The sequence below is a fragment of the Pithys albifrons genome, chromosome 20 (genome assembly GCF_047495875.1).
Source record: "Pithys albifrons albifrons isolate INPA30051 chromosome 20, PitAlb_v1, whole genome shotgun sequence".
Taxonomy (NCBI): domain Eukaryota; kingdom Metazoa; phylum Chordata; class Aves; order Passeriformes; family Thamnophilidae; genus Pithys; species Pithys albifrons.
This window is the reverse complement of record NC_092477.1, coordinates 8,746,276-8,766,433: the sequence shown is the minus strand read 5'-3', so window position 1 is coordinate 8,766,433 and position 20,158 is coordinate 8,746,276. Positions and strand designations below refer to the sequence as shown.

The 20,158-nt window shown below is 57.5% G+C and overlaps 1 protein-coding gene across 1 annotated transcript; it reads right to left on the bottom strand.

The window, feature by feature from the left end:
- Window positions 1–67: 67 nt before the first annotated feature.
- LAMC3 (laminin subunit gamma 3) lies at window positions 68–19,351 on the bottom strand. The gene is given in 29 exon segments (XM_071574491.1): window positions 68–2,172; window positions 2,827–2,926; window positions 3,108–3,254; window positions 3,390–3,589; window positions 3,701–3,803; window positions 4,000–4,161; window positions 4,272–4,416; window positions 4,696–4,830; window positions 4,927–5,003; window positions 5,294–5,499; window positions 5,938–6,076; window positions 6,169–6,347; window positions 6,429–6,571; window positions 6,685–6,838; window positions 7,169–7,414; window positions 7,497–7,685; window positions 9,237–9,455; window positions 9,721–9,833; window positions 10,033–10,228; window positions 10,508–10,624; window positions 12,070–12,206; window positions 12,417–12,515; window positions 12,596–12,713; window positions 12,893–13,081; window positions 13,463–13,629; window positions 14,487–14,617; window positions 14,805–15,109; window positions 18,815–19,262; window positions 19,265–19,351. Coding segments are annotated over 29 exon segments (4,881 nt in total). The 5' UTR covers window positions 19,337–19,351; the 3' UTR covers window positions 68–1,927.
- Between the last annotated feature and the right edge of the window lie 807 nt (window positions 19,352–20,158).

Sequence of the window (20,158 nt, the reverse complement as noted above, 5' to 3'; positions counted from 1 at the left end):
CCGGCGATCTCAGCCTGACACCTTATGTTAGAAACATGCCACCAAAGTGGTGTTTAGTAGGAATTATCAGACATTCGCCCTTCACCACTCCAAATCCAGCCGCAATTGCATCCCCTGCTCTTCAGAAGCAGCAAGAGCAGGTACAGCGTGTGCCCTCTTGCCACCATGCTCTCTGGATGTGCAGCTGCCTGTTATATTAAGAATTTTTAATGGTACAGCTCTAGGCAGGTGTTGCCAGTTGAAAACAGAGTTCCGGGAAGAGCAGGAGGGAGCATGAACCACATGTTGAAGAGCAGCAGGCACACAGCAGAGGCGTGACATTTCTGTAGCAGCAGCAAATTTTTGTTTCACTGGAGATGTATAATTGTCCTCCCAGGGAGACAGTAAGTGGCCGTGGCTCCCTGACTCTGGCTGAGCAGGATCATGGTGTGCTCTCAGTACTCCCTGGTTTTGCTTTCCCAGGGCTGCCCTTGGGTGGCAGGATGGGAGTCCCTGCCATTATACCCCCACAGCTCTGGCACCCCATTTCTTGGGCAGCTTTTGTGTAGAATTATGAGGATGAAGGGTTTGTTCTCAGTGAGAAAATCCCGTGTGCCTTCCAGGCCACTGGACCCACTGAAAATGTTGCTGGGGGAATTCAACATCTATGGTAGCAATTTTACATAAATTACACAAGACTCTAGCAAACCTGATTTCCAGCACTGTGAGCAGAAAAACACAGGTAAAACCGGTTAAAAAAATGAAATGGGCTCCAGCCTGGGGACTCGTTTCTGGGAATGACTTCATCTACCTGGAGTCACGGTATAGCCAGCACAGGGTGGGCAGAGCCAGAACCTGGCTGTGCTGCCTGCGTGGCTGCACAGTCCAGCCTGCATGGGAGCACAGGGGAACACACATGCCTTTCCTTTAAAGGCAATATAGCCACTAACCTCTGCCACCTTGTGGGAGTGACACTGGCAGGAGCTGGTGTCCAGCTGCTTCCCGTCCAGTCTGTGCTGGCTGCAAAGCCTGGTGCCACCAGCCAGCTCCTCCCATTGTGGGGGAGCCAAAGGTCCTGATGTGGGGCTGTGGGTGATGCAGCTCCCACATTCCTGCCCTGTGCCTATACCACCCTGACCCTAGGACTGCAGCAATCAGGCTGGTTTATAGCAAGCCCTAGTGATATCCAGTAAGCCCAAGTGGAGCTGGGACAGGACACAAAGAGCTGTGGGCAGCAGCAGCAGTGTTGCTGAAGCAGAGGAACAGCAAGACCTGACCTGCTCTTACCCTGCAGCAGGCAGAGGATGTCCCACCTGCCTGCCAGGAGCTGGGTAAGGGTCTAACTTTGCTTCTGCTTGTTAATTGAGCCCTTTCTGCTACCACCTCTCTTCCCTTGGGAAGTAGACAAGCTGGATGCCCTCCAGTGAGCAGCTCCCTCCCTGTCTTCACCGAGATTCATCTCTGTACCTCTGTGACCTCAGCACATGAGCATGATACTGCAAGGCACTGTGCAGCAGATGAGCCCCTCTCATTTCCTGGGGTAGGAGGGACTGCTGGGTGTTAGAACTTGGGTACCTTACTCACTTGATAAGTTCACTCTGTCCAATGTGCCACTCTGTGGCGGGGAAGGAGGGATGGAGGAAATCTGTGACGGTTCTTGTTTCATTCTGTACTGACAAACCAGCCCTGTGATGGCTCCATACCCTGCACAGAAACATCGGTAGTCCCTGGTAGCTGGTTGTCGTCCCATCCCAAGAACTGAGCTGGAGGCTGCAGTCATGCTGCAGAGCGCTCGGAATGCAGATAAAGACCTGGGGTGTGATACTCTGTGGAGGGCAGTGTGAGGAGCAGTGCAAGGGATTGATGCTGGTTAACAAACGGTGTCCTTCCCTCTGCCTTTCCCTGTGCAGGAGGGCACAGAGGGGATGGGGCAGCAGCCAGCAACCAGTCACTTCGAGCAGCCCTCAGGGAGGCTCCGCAAAATATCCTCCAGGTTCCGCTTGTCAGCCTGGATCTCAGCCAAGTCACTCTCAAATGCTTGGATCTTCTCCTGCTGCCGTGCTGCCTCCTGCTGCAGCTGGCTGAGCTGGCTGGCCAGGGAGCCAGGCATGGCCAGGCGCTGCCACAGCTGCTGCAATTGCACTTTCCCAGCACTCAGCACTGCCTCCACCTCCATGTCCTGCTCCAGGTTACCTGGACAAGGGGGGAGGACATGTATGAGAGCAGGCAGGCAGGATAGGTTCTGGACATACTCCAGGGGCTCAGACCCTTGGCACCAGGCAAACTATAAGGAGTAGGTGCAGCAGGGCATGGAGGCTTTGCAGCTTCTCCATGATCACAGATAAGCAAGCAGGACTGTGGCTCCAGGGCCTTGGCATGTCTGTCTTACAGATGGGTGATGATTTCCACCCCTTTGCAAGATTTCTTGGATGCAAGAGTCCTGGAGTATTCAAAAATGCATCCAGATGATCAAAGCAAGAGGAACTGGAGCAAAACCAACCAGCTACAAGGAGTGAACCCAGCCCAGTATATCCCTCAGCTCCAAAGGAACTGAGCCCTTAACCCAGCCCTCCTCCTGAAGATGGCAAAGGAGATCAGTGTGCCCAAACTAGGCATGAACAGACTCATTCAACAAGCCCCAATTAATTCTTCTTGAGTGTTTTCCTCAAGATATGACCCTTCAAGAAGCTTTGCTGAGACCTTGGGTGATCTCAGCCAAAGGGCACCTGGTTCAATCTGGATGGCCAGGGGGCAGGAGACCCAGCACCAGTGAGCAGGAGAGCCCTGGGGCCCCGAGAACCCAGCCCTTCCCTGGAAACCTGCCCCCTGCTCCCCACCAGGTCTCACCTAGGCTGCTCAGCAGGTTGTTCAGGGTCTCGATGTCTGTCATGAGTGAACCTCGGGCTTCCTGGAGACTTTTTGCCATTTCACTCACCTCTGTCCCCACCTTTCAATAGAGACAGAAAACCAGATCAGGGACACTGTTGACCCTTGGCTGAGTGGGAAAGGGGATCCCAGGAAGATCTCTGAGGCATTGCCCATACTGTGGAGCCCAAAAGCTGTGTTATTCCCTATACTTTGGGCTGTGGGCAAAGCCCCTTTCAGGCTCTGGAGGGCACCTGACTCACCTGGTGTGCTTCCTCCATGTCCCCCCTGAGCTTCTCAGCCATGTGCTCTTGTCGGGATAGCTCCTGCTGGGTCTCATTGGCATGTCTGGCGAGGTGTCTGGCATGCCTGCGGGCCTGTTTGGTCTCCTGCAGCACAGCCCGTGCCCTCTGCAAAGAGAAGAGATGGGGACAGTCACCTGGGGACATGCAGCCCTGCCTGCAGCAGGCAGAGCTCTGCCTGTGATGCCTGCCAACCTGGCCATGCCCAGCAAGTCCCCACACCCCACAACCCTCCTCTCAGACCTTGGCACTTTCCTCAGAGATTTGCTCAGCCTCCTGTGCTGTCCTCTGGGCTGCGGTGGAGATGGACAAGGAGTTTCCCAGTGCCTTCTCTGCCTGTTTAATCTTCCTCTGGGCATCCACTCTCACCCTATTCCTCACAATGGCCATCCTCCTGCTCAGGGCAGCCTGGCCCTTCCGATTCCTCAGCATCTTTCTCATGCCTGTGGGGACAATTTGTCATCATCAAGCTGTCCCCTTCTCCCCTTGGCATCCAGAGCCAGAGTGGTGAGAGCCAGGCTGTGGCTGGACACACTCTGACCGGTGCTTTTTACCTTCCAAGCTGGCCAGGAGAGACTTGGCATTGGAGTGCACAGCTTTTCCATGGGAGACAGCTGAGGTGGCCGTGTCATGGGCAGAGCTGGCCCGGTCCTGCAGCTGGGAGAGGAGAGAGAAGTGAGGGTGGAAGTGCTGAGAAATGTGGTTCTCAGCCTGCTCCCTTTTGGCATGTGAGCTCCTTGGGAGATCCATGAGCCCAAGGGAAGATGTCTCTCAAAATATCCTCTCGCTGGCTGCAGACACAGTCCCTGGAGCAGCAGGAATAGGGACCCCCATGCAAGTGAGCAGCAATTACCTGCTCAAAGCCAAGAGTCCTCTGCAGCTCCAGGCGCAGTCCAGCTGCCAGTGTGTGGGATGCCTCGACAGCCTGCTGAGCCAATGGCTCCTGGGCTGCTGCTGCCTGCTCCAGCGCTGCCAGGTCCTGTGCCAGGGCTCCAGCCTGCACAGGCAGTACCTGCTGTGGGGTCAGGGATGCCAGGGGCTCCATGAGGACATCTCCCAGGCTGGGAAACAGCACTGCTCAGCATATAAAGCAGGGGTAGGGATACCGTAGCTCTGACTGCTCACCTGCCCCAGAGCAGCCACCTGCTGAAGTTTCTTGGCCATGTCTGCATTTGCCTGTTGCACGGCTGCCAAAACTCTCCTGACCTCCACTGACACTTCTTCCATGCCAGCACCCAGCTCCTCCTGTGCCTGCTGGATCTTCTCATATCTATGTGGACAGGATGCTGCTGTCAGCCTGGGGCCTCTGGTCCCTCATGACAGCTTGAGACCTGACTCCAGACATGGATGTAGGAGGAAAGCTGGGGGCTTTCCCTGAAACACCCCCAGCATGGAGCACCCTGTCTTTCCACTTTGCAACACTGTGGTGCAACGATTTTGACAGGGCTTAGCATGTCTCTGTTGTTCATATGCCAAGTCACTCTGGTAGAATCCTGTGACAGGGACCTGGCCAGAGGCAAGGGGCTGTGGTGCCCTGCCAGCCCCTCACCCAGCCTCCAGCTCACGCTGTGCATTCCACGTTGTATTCTCTTCCAGCAGACTGTGCAGGAGCTCAGAGCTGGCGTTGGAGGCATGCAGTGCTCTCCTGACCACTGCTTCCACCTCTGCAACAGCATCCTCATGTCTGCAGGGACAAAGACACTCAGAGACTCCTGGGAAACGAGCAGCCTTTCTGCACCCCTGGCTGGGCCACCACCTCCTCTGCCTCTTGTGGCCGTACCTCTTGGACAGAGCCCGTGCCTCCAGCGCCCAGTGGCTCCAATTTGTAGGCTGCTGAGGGATTTCCTGGGGAATCTCCTTGAAATACAAACAGCAGCAGTGAGACCCTGGCAGGCAGCAGAAACCCCTGAAGCCATCACCAGGGCTCAGCCTAGCACCATCAAGAACCTCCCAAAGAACTGGAGCAAGGAAAATAGCTCCTCTTGACTCAGCTGCAAGGAGGGCAATGCCCACATGGACCCCAGGCTTTCTTGCTCACCCACCCTGCTGGTCACATCCCACCCCACCAGTCCTGGGGGGCACATCTCACTGCCCCCCAGGATTGCCACCAGTCCTCCCAGGAGCCCGGGGCCACTGAGAGCCCTCACTGTGGTAGCCAGAGTGTCTACAGCGTGGAGGATCTCCTGCTGTGCTGACTGCAGCATGGCCTCAATCTCCGACAGCAAGATGCAGGTCTTGGTGGGTCCATGGCCAGAGCAGCTGGTGGCCTGGCTGGCATTGGTGAGACGGCCTTGTGCAGTGCTCAGTGCCCCTGCCAGCTGCCCCACATGTGCCAACAGGGTGGTCCAAGCACCTGTGGGCAGCACAGGCAGATTGTTGCCCATAGAGGTGCTTGGAGCTCTCTGCTTGCCTGTGGGGCTGCCCCAAGCCCTTCCTCCCACCTGGTAAGGAAAGGGGATGCAGCATCCAAAGGGCACCCATGTATTGGTGCTCAGCCCTCAGTAATGCCCATCACCACCTGCTCCAGAACCTCATGGGCACAAGCATCCCTGCAGTGCTCTGTCCTGTCTGAAAAAGGTATATCCCCCTTGCTGCCCTTCTCTCTGGGTCACCCTGTCACCCATTCTAAGCCCACTCTGACCTGGGATCTCTTTGCACCCACCCAGCATATCACACCACCCTGCAGGATCAGAGGATACCCAGAGGGGTCATAGGGGGCTTCCCTACAGTGGAGGAAAAAGGAGACCCCCATACCTTGCAGGAGATGAGGAAAGGGGATCATCTCTCATACCTTGCAGGAGGTATGGGCTGGGCAGCCCATCTCCCCGGGGCACATCCCCCAGCATGGGAGACTGTCCTGGGTGGGCATCACAGCCTGGTTTCTGCAGCCATTCCTCCATCTCCTGCAGCCTGGCCTTCATCTGCTCAGCCTGTGAGCAAGACACAGGGGGACATGGGGGGGACAGTAAGGCAGCACAGAGGCTGGGGTGCTGTGCCTGCCTCAGCAGTGCATGGGCTGTACCTTGTCCTTCACCAGCCCGTAGCAGGCAGGACACTGCTGGCAGTGAGAGCTCAGTGGGTCGAGGAAGAAGTTGGCCTGGCACCTGTCACACTTGTAGCCCATGAAGCCAGGGCGGCAGAGGCAGGTGCTGTTCTCGTGGCACTGCGGGGTGACGGAGCCCAGTGGGGAGCAGTTGCAGGCTGCAGTGGTGGCACAATGGTGTCATGCTGTGGCTGCCAGCCCTGCTTTAGGGCCCGACACACAATCCCCATCCCCATTACCTCGGCAGCCCCTGGCAGAGAAGCCGAAGAAGCCGTGGTGGCATCGGTCACAGTGCTTCCCTGTGACGCCTGGCTGGCAGGAGCACTGCCCCGTCAGAGCATGGCACTCGCTGCCACGTGACCCTGTTGGGTGGCACTCACAGCTGGCACAAGAAGTAAAGGGACATGAGGAGGCAATGGATGCAAAGAGCAGAGACCAGAGCCAGGGATACAGAACCACGCTGTCCCTGGCAGCCCCATGCTTTGCCCCACATACCTCTTGCACCCCACGGTGGGCTCCAGGCCATAGTAGCCAGGCTCGCAGTGCCCACAGGCTCTGCCTGTCACGTGTGGGAGGCAGTGGCACTGGCCTGTGACAGGATCACAGCCCTCCAGCCCTGGGTCTGAGCCATTGGGGTTGCAATCACAAGCTATGGGAGACAAAATGCCACCTACAAACCAGCACGGCGCTGGTGGACAGGACTGTGGGATTGGGACACTGGGACTGAGCCTCTCCCACAACGTGGAGAGCCACACCTCCCCCATCAAAGAGTGCTTCAAGAGTTCAAGTCCCTACACACCAGAGCATCTCCAGAGAAGGATGACACTGAAGAAAGAGGGCAAATGCTACTCCAGAGCATTTGGGGCTAACCTGGACCATCCATCACCCCCTAAACTTGCTGGCCATCCCCTTCCACCCTCTGCCTCCACTGCTGGGAGGATTTTGGCTGCAGCTGAGCTGTCCCCAGGGCTGTACATACGTGCACACTTCCCAGCAGGGGTGGGAGCCAGCGCGTCCCCGTAGAAGCCTGGCTGACACCTCTCGCAGTGCTCGCCCATGGTGTTGTACAGACAGCGCAGGCATCGGCCAGACACGGGGTCACAGTTCCCCACAGCATTGAGATCCACATTCCCATGACACTGGCAGGGTTCACAGGGACGCACAGGGCCCCTCTGCCCCAGGGGGTCCCCGAAAAACCCATCATCACAGAGCTCACAGCGTTTTCCTGAGGATGGTGAAAAAATGGGGATTGTCTGGCCATGTCAGTGCTGCCCACAGCCCCCGTGCCCACCCACCCTCAGCCTCACCTCTCTGCCCTGGGGGGCAGTGTGTGCAGACCACCTCCCCAGTGCTGGGCACCTCGGTGCAGGGTGAGTGGCCAGGGCAGGGGCATGGCTTGCAGTCATCAAAACGCCCTATGAAGGGGTTGCCATAAAACCCAAGGCTGCAGCGCTCACAGGAGGGACCCTCTGTGTTGTGCAAGCATTGGCAGTGCCCTGCAGGCAGAAAAATGGAGCTGAGGGTCTGCAAAAACCCAGCCCTGAAAACAGTGGGGACCACGGAAGGGATGGAAAATCCAGTGCTGACTGTGGCACATTGGGTGCCAAGAGGGATGTGCAGCTCCAGCCAAAGGACCACGCTGGGGTTGCACATCTCCAACCAGTACTCGGAACATTTTCCTTCCCTGCCTTGTCCTTGCTGAAGGGAGAAGGTTTTGGAGAGGACACAGGGGAGATGGCAGTGTGGGGACGAGGCAGAGCTGGCACAGGCAGCACCATCAGTGTGTGTGTGGAGGCTGTCGGCGCCTGCCGTAATCAACAACACATTTCTCAGCAATGAGGCGCGTCCTTTCCAGCCTGTCATGGAAAACACAAGCAGCCGGCCCGGCACCCACTGGGGAGCATCTCCTCCAGAGCAAGCCGAGCCGGTGAGTCAGCCTTCTGAAATTGGCTTCGAGGAGGAGAAGGAGGAGGAAGAGGAGGAAGGGTGCTGAAGGAACTCCCTCATCTCCAGGCAGATGTTTGCTTCACTGGAGAGAGAGAGAAGGAGCCATGGGCAAGATATCCCCCCACGATTTGTGGGGTTAGGTCATACCAGGAATGTTGTGCAGGAGGGAACGGGTATTTTTCCATCTTCCCCACCTCCAGGCAGTGAGACAAAGAAAAAGAAAGGAAAAGCGGGTGGCAGGAAGAAGTGGAAAAATAAACTAAAGGAAGTGCGCGGGCTGGCAGCGCCCAGGGCAGGACATCAAAAGCCTGGCCCCATCCCTGGGGATTGTGCAGCGACGCCAGCCCCGGCTCTGTGAGATGAGGATGAGTTTGCAGAGCTGCCACCACGTTTCCCCTGGCAGGGCATGGCCACTCTGCGTCTTCCAGCCCTCTCTGTCCCAGCCATACTCTACTGTTTCTCTCCACTGAGAGGAACCAGCCAACGAGGAGCTCCAGGGGCTCCTCTCCATCCAGGGTCTCATTGTATTTCCAAGCTGTTTTCAGCATTAATCAGAGCTGCTGTTCTCTCCAGGGATGGATGGGGAGCAAGGCAGCACCTCAAGAGCCCCACAGGGCTCTGATCTGCATTTCCCTGGGATTGACAGCAGCAAGGGTGCTGTTGGATTCACAGAGTCACCTCAAGCTCCACTCCCAGCTTGCAGATTGCAGGGCTGTGCCCAGTCCTGCTCCACTCATTGGGCAGTGATGCTGCCTGTGAGATCCAGCCTGGCAAAACCCTCTGCCTCTCTGCTGCCCTGACCTCTGTTGCCCAAATCATCTGAGGACCAGCACCCTTCCCTTCTCCTCCTTAGAGGTCATAAAGTACCATGAAAGCATCCCTCTAATTATAAATTACCACCATTATTGCACTTCATTAATTATCCCTGTCTTTGCACTTATGAACCCAGTCCCTACAGCAAGCCAAGCAACTCAACTTGCAAATTTTGGATACCACTACCTCACTGATGGTTTCCAACATCCCTCAAAGCAAGCAAAGACACAGATTTGTCACCCGTGCATGTTGCCACGGGGCAAGTGGAGGGGCCAGGGGGTGCACACCTGTGAGGGGGTGACAGTCCCCATGCTGGTTGCAGGTGCAGGGCACACAGCTGACGAAGGGGCCGCCGAAGGGGATCTCCCGCTTGAATCCGGGTGCGCAGGACTGGCAGAACTGCCCGACATAGCCCGTGGGACACGTGCACTCCTCCACCCAGCCTGCCCGTGTCCCTGGCCCAGGGCCAGCAGATGTGAGCTGGACCTCACTGAGGGACAGCCTGCCTGCAAAAGGGGAGAGCGGCCTGAGAATGGGATGGCACATCCCCTGCTCTGCTCTCTACCTACTTCCTGCCTCGAAATGCTCCAGACAAGCATAGAAGATGCCAAAATACCTCCTGGAGAGGCCAGGGGTGTTCAGAGAGGAGCCAGCCCCTGCTGCAACACACTCCCTGAAATGCCTCTTGTCTCTGCGAACCCGATGCTGCTTTGGTGTCCCTGGCCCCATCCCAGCTTGGTTCCGGTGGGGAGGTTGTGTGGAGCCACCCACCTCGCATGGGGCCGCGGCTCACGCGGAGTCGGAGAGCCGTCAGGTTGGAGAGCAGGCGCTGGAAGCTGAAGGCTGACAGCAAAGGCTCTGCACCCTCCTCTGCCTCATGCAGCCTGTTGGAAAAGGGGCATGGGAGGAAGGACAGGGCCAGGCTGAGAGCCACAGACAGCTTGGCTCCCTGACTAAGACCTAGGCACAGCAATGGGGGCACAGTTAAATCCCCAAGGGGGGGTAAACCCCATAGCAAAGGGCATCCCAGTCATGCTCTGCCCTAAGCCCCACTGAGGCTCTCCAAAGCATTGTGACAGGTACCTGAAGGTGACAGCTTGCTTTCCATGCTGGTGCTGGCTCTTGCTCCTGGACATGGTGAGCTCCATCCCCTCACCCTCCAGAACCAGCTGGACTTGGAGCAAGGGCACCCTGGCCTCTGTCCCTGTCCTGTTCTCCACTCCCAACAGCAGGGACAGGAGCTGCCCATAACTGAGGTGCTGGTTCTGCAGAAACTTCTCTGCAAGAGGAGAGAGGAGCAAAGTCTGTAGGGCTGTTGGTGAAAGTCCTATTCCCACCAGCATCATCTGAAGCCACAGTCACCCTCCTGGAGCAGTGCCAGCTTCAGCCTGCCCTCCCAGGGTCCTGGTCCACTATTCCAAACCCCTCCACTGCCTTGTGATATTGAAACACGCTCAGCTCTGGGATGGAGCCCAGTGCCTCATGCACCAGCATAGCAGTGGGACATCCCACGAGAACACAACAGAGTAGCACCCCAGGGACACAGCACATACCATACCTGGTGCAACGAAATCCACTGGCTCCTCTCCATCCCACTTGGTGATGATCTCCCCGCCAGCCCAGCGCAGGGGCAGGTCTGTGGTGCCTGGAGCTGTGGCAGTCCAGCCGTCCAGCCCTGTGTGACAGCACACAGTGGCAACAGACAGCAAAGGGAGCAGTGGGTCCCTGCCAGCCCAGCATCAGTGGGGTGCTGCTTTCAGGGGTTTTGTCCCACCTCCCAAGACTGTCCAGGGTCTTGGAAGGGGCCAGCCTGTTCCCCTCAGGCTCTGTGCTGTCATGCACTGGAGAGTGGCCCTAACCACCCCCAATCTGTTTATTTTCTTAGATTTGGAGGAAATTATTATCTTTAAACTTTTGCCTCCCTGCCTGTCCTGCATTTCTAACATTACTGTGGGCTGGAAAGTGCAGGAAGCCTGGGGAGAGATGCTGGAGAAGCTCAGGGAGAGATGGAGCGTAATTACATTAAGTTGGTTTTATTCAGAAACCAGTTAAACTCCCCCCCATTCCCTAGGGTTAGTTGTTTCTTCCAGCCCTGCAGGACAAACACTTGGAAATTCCTTCCCAGCTCTCAAGTGGGCTGTACTCAGTTATCAAATCATCCCCAATTTGGACTCTTTCACTCCAGTACAAGAAAATTCCATCTGATCCAGCTCCACTGTAGATTGGAGAGTGCTTTGGGGAGTGGGTTTTTAAGAGGGTATCATGGTTGCACCTCAGCCCCAGGCTTTGCCAAACCAGTCCCAAAAGCAGCAGTCCTAAACTGGCTGTGTGAAGGGTGGAAAAAAAGACTCTGTTTAAAGCCTGGCTCTATTTCAAGGCCATGGAAGACATTCCAGCAGTACAGCAATTGGCAGCGCGGTTTAATTGCAATCAGAATCAACCCATGCCTGGCTCGTCGGGGAACAGGCGAGGCAGAGGGGAGTGCCTGCTGTGGGTGCCCGTCCCTGCAGGGTGCAGGGAGGGATCCTGGTGAGCAGGGGCTTGCGGTGGGGGCTGCGGTGTCCCTGCAGCAGAGCTGCACGCGCCGGGATGCGCGGCAGATGGCAGGGTTTCCCCGAGCATCCCGCGCACATCCAGCCCTGCCGGCACAGCCCTGGCTGCAGCCGGGGAAGAGCATGCCATCCTGCTACCTCGGCCACCCTGCCACATCCCAGCCGAGAGTAGGGAACAAGGGGCAAAGGTCACAGCAGGCTCCATCCTTTTAGATTTTAAATTTCTGGGCTGATTTGTAGTGCTCCTACAGTCCCTGGTATTGTGGGACAGCCATGCCTGGTCCCACAGCCCTCACTGAGCCATGCACAGCCCCAGGAGCAGGTTGGCATGGGGGGATGCCATGGGGGGCCAGGAAGAGCCCATCCGCATGAAACGGAGGGCAAAAGCAGAGGTATAACAGTAAAATAGGGCAAGATAGAAAACCCCTGTCAGCCGTCACCATCAGTTAACCCCAAAGGGGACTGCTCAGCCCCAGAGAGGGGTGCTCAGCACTACCCTTCCCAGACGTTTCTGGCTGGAGTTGGCACAGCTATGCCTTCTGTTTCACCTGGGGCTGAGGTTTGGTACCTTGGCTGAAGTCAGAGCGGATGTGAGTCTCCTCGTAGCCTTGGGCCGCTGTGCAGGCAGTGGAGTGGCCATAGCAGAAGCAGCTGGTGCAACCAATGGGGTTGTGGGGCTGCAGGTTAAACCAGCCTGGCTGGCACCTGGGCACAGGAAGAAAATGGGAGCAGATGGCAAAGGGCAGGCAGAGCTGCAGGGGATCCAGGATGGGACACTGGTGGCAGCCCTTTGTGAGCCTGGTCCCTGTGGTCCAGAGGGATGCAGCCACACAGTCTTGCCACCAAGCCCTGGCACTGATCCCAGACTGGATACAGACAGTGGTCCAGTCCCCATCCCAGAGCCATGGTGCTTACCTGTTGCACAAGTGCCCCTCCACCCTTTCCTTGCAGGTGCAGTGCCCTGTGTTGGGGTCACAGGTGCCCATGCTGCCCGCTGGGTCACAGGTGCAGGGTCTGGATGGTGTGAGACACAGGCATGAAGTGAGCATTGGTTCCATCTCACTGCTCCTGCCCAGGGCCAGGCTCCTCCTCACCTGCAGCCACCTTCACTAAGGCTGTGGTAGCCATCCTTGCAGCGCTCACACTTCCAGCCCGTTACATTGGCTTTGCAGAGGCAGGTCCCCGAGTTATCACACTGGGGCTGCAGGGAGCCTGTGAGGAACCCAGCCAGCCCTGAGACTCAGCCCCAGCCAGGGAGAGACACAGGGTGGGGGGAGACGCAGAAAACCCGAGCAAGGGAGAACCCACCAAAACCATCCCTTCCAGCTAACTCCAGCTGGAATGGGGGTCTTGCAGCTGAAGCCCAGCTGGGCACAACCCCCCACACACACCTGCAGGGTGGCAGTGGCAGGGCTGGCAGGCTGCCTGTGGCTCCCAGCGGTAGTGGTTCTCCCGGCAGCGCTCGCAGTGGGGCCCGGCCGTGTTGTCGCGGCAGTTGCGGCAGTGGCCCCCATGCCCACTGTGCCGGTACAGCTCCCGGTCGTAGAAACACTCCTCGGAGCGGCCACTGCAGTTGCAAGCTGGAGGCGAGGCAGGAGAGGGGTCAGCACCTGCGGGGCACAGGGCTCACCCAGGGGTTAAAGCAACCTCGCAACCTCCTGTGGGGATGGATGAGCCAGAGGGGCTCTTGTCTCAGAGTGTGAGATTTCAGCAATGCCTCTGCCATTGGGTGTAGCATCATTCATGGAGCAGATGGCTGCACCCATGGGGTGAGGGAATGGGGAATCCTCAGGGGGACACTGTGAAGGGAAGCCCTGGGTTGCAAACCCGCCCTCCCTCCCTTAAAAAATGGAGCAGGTGCTTTCTTCCTGTGCAGGAAGGGCAGGAGCTGCTGGATGAGCCAACACAGCATCAGCATGGCCACATGCCATGACCACAGAGGCAATCTGGGAGATACTCACGGAGACACTCATTGGCAGCCTCAGCAGTGCCACGTGCCCAGGGCCGGTCCTGGTAGAAGGGCTGGCAGCGCTCGCAGTCGACACCGGCCGTGTGGTGCTGGCACACACAGACCAGCTGCCCGGCCTCATCCGGTGTGCACTCACTGGCATGGCCATTGCATTTGCACCTGTGGTGAAACCCCAGCATGGGGGAGCCACTCTGAGCACCAGCGTGGGCAGCAGCTGCAGTAGGACAGTGCCCAGGCTGGGCAGTGTGTGGCCCTGCTAGGCCACCCATGGGGTGAAAGCAGCTCAAGGCTCTGTTGGTGTTGAGGCTGCCCATCATTTCCCTGAGCTGCTTCCAGCCTGGTCAGTTGGAAGATCACACATTGAGCCCAATCTAACCAGCTCCAGCTGCTGACCCTAGGGTTGGAACAGCAGGGACAGGACAGCAAGCTGGCTGGGAGCAGTCCCAGCCCTGCTGCCCCGAGCAGGCAGCTCTCTCCAGGGTGGAGAAATTTCCCGCTCCTCCCAGCCAGGGAAGGGCATGTGCAGCACAGCACACGGGCAGCACCAAGTGGGTGCCTACTGCATCTCCGTCCCACATCAGCTCCCACTTCCTGCTGGCAGCTGCTTCAGCTTCTCTGACTGTCCATGCTGATTCCAAGCTCCACCATCAGTCTCATGACTCCACTAAAACCCCAGGAACCCCTTTCTGCCATGCCCAGGGACCAACAGGGCCACAGAAGAAGCAACACAAGCCATGTGCCATTAAAAGCAATTGGGCTGGGAGGGGACAAAGCAAATACAGCTGGTGGAACATGGGGAGGGCTTGTGGGGAAAAGACCACCTTTCTGTACATCTTGGGAGGCTCCTGGTTTAATCACCCATCTCTGCACTTCCAGCTCTGGTTTACACATGGAGGAAGCCACATCTGGGCCATCTTCCCAAAACCACAATTCAAACAAGACTATCAGGGAGCAGTTACCCCAGCCCCAAGAGTGTCCCCATGCTCCTGTCCTACACCAGTCTGGCTGTCCCTCACCTGCCACCAACGGAGAAGTCAGAGATAGCGTAGTAGTATGACTGCAGCACCTTGGGGTCCTTGAAGATGTCATCCCCAAATGTGTTGAGCCGGTTCAAGGAGATAAGCAGGTCAGTGACTGTCACCCACTCCTGCAGGGTACATGAGAAATGCACCATGTTGAGGGATCTGGGCCACCACCTCCCACCCCTACTGGGACACATCCTGCACCCTTCCATACAAGGGTGCTGGACACCACCAGTGCTTTTACACTGGGTGAATGCAACAGTGCTCAGTCCCTGGGGTCCCTGCACCCATCCCCTCCCACCCTGGCAGCACCTGCAGTGCGGGGCTTCCATCAAAATTGTAGGCGCTGGGCCGTCCCTCAAGGGTGGAGAAGGCCACGTTGCCCCCGCTCAGTGGGGAGATATCGCTGAACTCATCAGTGCAGAAGGCCACCTGCTCATCCTCCCCTGGCCTCAGGTAGTGCCGTGGCCGCTTCCCATAGGTCTTCTCACAAGATGCACTGTAGTACTGGAAGGGCACCCAGGGCCCCTCGGCGTGGCTGCGCTTGTAGATTGCGAAGCTCTCAGGGCGGCTGGTGTGGAACTTCAGACGCACGTAGGTGATCTCGTAGGCTTTGCCTGTGGACAAACCCACCATGCTGTGACCCTTTCCCAGCCTCCCAATGGGCACCACAGCTTAAATTAACCCAGTGCCCCATCCTGCACAGCTGCTGGCATCTGCTTGTCCCCCTCTCCACACCACAGCCAGGAGAGGAGAAACCACCATCCAACTGCCCTTAAGCAGCTCCTCCATGTGCAGTCCAAACTCGCACAGCTCCAAACTGGCTCTCACGCCAGTGCAGTGCCCACCCCTTGTGTGGGTACACTGGGTGGGTTGCATGGGCAAGGAACCACTGTTAATCCAGGCTCTATCCAGTATCAGGGAGGAGAGTCAGGTCCACAACACTGAGAGCATCCCCAGGGCAGTGGTGCCACAGGGATGCAGAGCTGGAAATGGTCAAGGCCAATTCCTTCCCAGGGATTCCCAGGGAGCTGCATGTCAGGACCCGGCCTCTATGCCATCTTTGCTGAGATGAAGACAAAGAGAGGCCACCAGTCCCTGGGGCGGCCGGCGAGCTCTGAAAGCACTTGAAAGAATTAGCAGAAAGGAGAAGAGAAAACACCAAAGTGAACATCAGACCCACTTAATTGCCAGAGATGAAGGACCAGCTCAAAGCCTGGATTGCTCCATAACAGCACCACTCCTGACAGCACAAAACAATTAGCTGCAAGGTTTTGGCTTTATTTGAAAAGATAATGAGTTGGGAATGTTAGAGGGGTTATTCCGGGACTAGGAAAACAAGCCTTTAATTGGGCCCATATGAATACTGTCGCGTATGTGCTGCGACTGCTGCGGGGGAGCCGAGGCAGCCGCTACCAGCGCTGGGAAAAGCATCTGCATCCCATCAGGGATGCAGGGAGCGCCCGGCTGAGAGCCTGGAGCTTGGGACAGAGCTGCTTCCAGCCCACCCGGAGGTGATGAGGGCCAAAAAGGGGCTGCAGCCAGGCTGCCCCACCATGGCCACGCTCCCCTGTGCCTCTCCCCTCCCTCTGTGACCCCTCGGGGCTGGTGACAGCAGGGGTGCCCTTGTCCTGAACCTGGCAGGCGCCGGTTCCCAGACAGCAGGATCCCAGGGGGAATGTCTACTAAAACAGTGAGGTCAGGGCCATCACCTCCCAGAGCAGCTTCCTCTGGGAGAGGAAGGGAGCTCAGTGCTGTGTCAACAAACAGCCTCTCCCCCAAGCGGCCCTGCATGAGGGGAGGGGGCAGCCAGGCTGGGGGAGCCCCATTTTGGTGCCTCCAGCTGGGATGAAGGAGATTCACTTCCCTGAAGAATCATCCTGGGGGAGCATGTGCTTTTTCCAGTCAGGTTTTTCAGTCAGCCAGTTTCTGCTTAGAAAAAAAGATCCAGAAAATCACCCAGGCTGGTGATCTCCCCTTTGCTGCTCAGGAAGGTGTGGTGTGTCCCAAAGCCAGGTGGGCTGCAGGACAGGGATGTTGTGATGGAGCATGGGCAATACCAGGATCCCTGGGTGCTATTCCAGCTGTGCTGTCACCTGAACAAAGTGTTCACCTGACTCCTGCAGGGCCTGAACTGCAGCTTGTACCATAGTGGGGTCTCCAGGAGGGTTTTGAAGAGGAGAGAGGAGCATATGGGACAATCATGTCACCTACATGTCCCCAGCCACCTCCAGCCCCACCAAACCTCAGCCCTGGGCTCCCATCCCACAGGAAAATCAGAGTCAGAGTCACAGACATGGATACTGCCTGATCTAGACAGTCCAAAATGAGACACTGGCATTCAGAGAGCTTCCTGAGGAGCCCTGGTGTCTGTTGCTTTGCAAACCATGGATATTTTAGGTTCCCCCTGATGTCTGACAGGGCAAATGCAAGCAGCCATGGACACTTGGGATGATCGACCTGCTCTGAGTCCAATGCACTCTCATGGCATGGCTGAATTCTCACAGAGAACAGAGATTTAAAGGAGGATTATCTAATTAACGCCAATCAACAGCATTCAGGTAAACACAGGTCTTGTCCAACTCATTCCATGTCTTATTTAATAAGCTCCCCAGGTAACCACACTGGAGAACCTACATGACGTCTGACTGAGCAAGACAAGCAGGCTGGGGGGACACGCTACCTGGGTTAAAACACCCAATCACTCAGTAGAGCTCACGAACAAGGACTCATCCTGGGAGGCTGTAGGGGCCAGTTGGGCTTTTCCTGTTTGATCCAAGTGAAAGCTTTAAGGCAGCAATAAAAAGGTCTGTAGCTGGGACAGGAACTGGGCTGGGAAAGTCAGAAAGTGACTTGCCAAGCATCAAAATGGTACTTTGTTAGCACAGCAAGGCATAGGAGCCATGCAGGAAGAAGGGTACATTTGCAGAGGATGCTCCAGCTCAGGAAGGGCCATGGAGGCCAGGCTGGACCAGTGCAATGCTATAGCCTTGGCTGTGTTAAACACAGACACAGCAGAGTGGGCACAGCAACTGGACAGAGGAGCCAGAAAAGAGCTAGAAGAGAGGCAGAGACTAGGGAACAAGCCCTGGGTCTTGCAGAGCCCACACATGTCGCTGTGCTGAGTTGTGACTGGTGGCCACAAACTCGCCCAGCGGCAGCTTTCTCAGCCGCATGGGCTGCACTCGGGTGGTCTGTGCCCGAGGTCACACATGAAAGGATTTGGGGCAATCTGACAGCCCGCGTTGGATGGACAGGAGGCCGGCAGATCCCCTTGGGCAGGGCTGGCAGGAGCGGGAGCAGGGATGGCAGGCTCCTCCGGCATCGCTTCTCATGCCCTGCGGGGCACCCAGCGCCGGCCAGGGGACAGGACCAGATGTCCTCCCGCTCGCAGGGGGCTGGGAAAGAGGCGACCTCCGCCCAGCCGGGCAGCTCCGGCGTCACTTCGAGGCAGGCACGGACCCTCCACCGCCGGGCCGACCACAGTTAGCCTGAGTTCCACCAGTACGGCTCTGGACCACACCTACACTCAGCTGTCCCCTTACCACGCTCGGCTGTCCCTTTACCAGCTCCAGCCGCAGCCCCTCCACTACCCCCCTTCGGCATGCAGATGGCAGGAGACTGCAGAGAATGAAGATTTTACAGCGCTGGCCAACAGCCAGGATAGTTTAGATGGTAGGAAAATGTTATAAAACCTTTTTAAAATGCCAGGCATGCCCCGTGGGTTTAAGTACCCTCCAAGCAGGCAGCTTGCACAGTATTTAAAACATAGAGGGGCGGATCCCAGCTGGGGAAACCTGCTGGGACTGCACGATGTGCGCTGAGCTCTGCATCCCGAGACTTACCGGGCACCCTCAGCAACGCACGGAGGAGAAACAGCAGGCACTTGACAATCATGGTGAATACACCGCCTGGGCAAAGGCTCTCCCAGGGGAGGATCCACCTGTCTCCTGCTCCACAGACCTCCATAACCAAGAAAAAGCAGGCTGAGGTGAAAGGGAGAGCAGGCACCCCGGGCATGGGATGGGAGGTTGGGAAACAGCCGACAGTCACAGCCGCTGGCATCCTCACCCCACAAAGAACCAGGGCTGGGCTGATGGTCAGGGCAGACCCTCCCTGAGTCCTTTCAGTGCTTTGCAGAAAGCACCTCCCTCCTTGCACCCCCTAAAAGACCTGGGGAGGGTCCTGTCCTTAACAGCGGCAGCAAGAGCTATTGGATGCAGAAGCATCCCCTGCTCTCCCTCCCATCTCTGCACCCACATCTCAATGCACCCATAGCCACTGCCCCTCACCAACCTCACCCGAGCTCTGCTGGCACTTACCCAGGTGGAGGGTGATGTTGACTGAGTTGGGGTGCTGGATGCCGAAGGCCATGGACTGGCTCTGCCACCAGGTGCTCTCCTCCTGGCTGTGGAAGTCGGTGAGGAAGGAGGCGTTGTGGTGGAGCCGGGGGTCGGTGGCATCGCAGCGGTGGCACAGGGCGCTGGCGTGGCGGGCGCCCATCTGCAGGCAATAGTCCTCCGGTGGCGACCCGCACGTGTTGGTGGCCAGGGCGGCCCGGCCGAAGGCGGCATTCTCGAAGACGGGCATGCAGCGGCGGGGCTGCCCCCGGGGGTCCCAGCAGGCAGGGGAGCCCCCCGTCCCCAGCCCCAGTCCCAGCAGGGCCAGCAGGCAGAGCCCAGGAGGCCGTGCCATGCCGGGACTCTCCTGCCTGGACTCTGAGCCTCCTCCGGATGGCAAGGCGGGAACAGGCAGGACGGGATGGGATGGGACGGGATGGGATGGGACGGGGTGGGATGGGACGGGTCCCCCTGCCCGGCACCTCCTCTCGCTCCGAGGTCCATCTTGTGGAAGCTGCTGGGAATGTCAAAATATTTGTGTGTGAGCCAGAGCTGTGGGGTTTGGTATCCCCGCAGGCCATCCTGGTCCTCAGGCTGTGGGGATGGGCAGGATGGGACCCTCTAGTGGGATACATCTTGGCTCCTTTGCTTTGGGGAAGGGGGATTTGCACCTTCAGCTGCATGGATGGAGTTGAGCTCCTCCATTTCTCAGCCCCAGGAATAAGCCATGGTGGTGCAAGCCTTACATGTGGATTTTTCCTGAAATTGGTGGGGGTCACCACTTTTCTTGCAGCCACAAAATGAAAAAGGGTGAGGAGCAGACCCAGCACCCTCTTGTCCCCCAACGCTCCCACACTCACATCAGCTTGGCTGGTTTGTGGATATGTCACACTCCCCCAACACCTCCACACCAGCATACACGAGTGGGGGGTCCTCTCTCTGCCTGTAGCCATGGGTCGGTCCAGTCCCCTCTACCAGAGGGAGGGCACATCCCTGTGCATGCATTTCCATGGGGCAGTAAAACCAGATCATCATCAGACCTCATTAACAGCTCTCAGTTAATGCTAATTATAGTCTGTGCTGAGGGAATCCCTCTGAGGGCCGTGGCACCCTCCAGACTTGACCCATGGGGACACTAAGGTAAAGGAGAGGAGAGGCAGACTGGCACTGTGCCAAGCCCCTGGGCAGACCCTCACCCACACTCCACAGTGGCTAAATTTGCAAAAGTGGAGTGCACGGGGGAACGCTGCCTGTGACCCCCACACTGCTTCACTGAGCTGCCCACAGGGGCCCTGGGAACTTAGCCCTCATTTATAATTTAAGCTC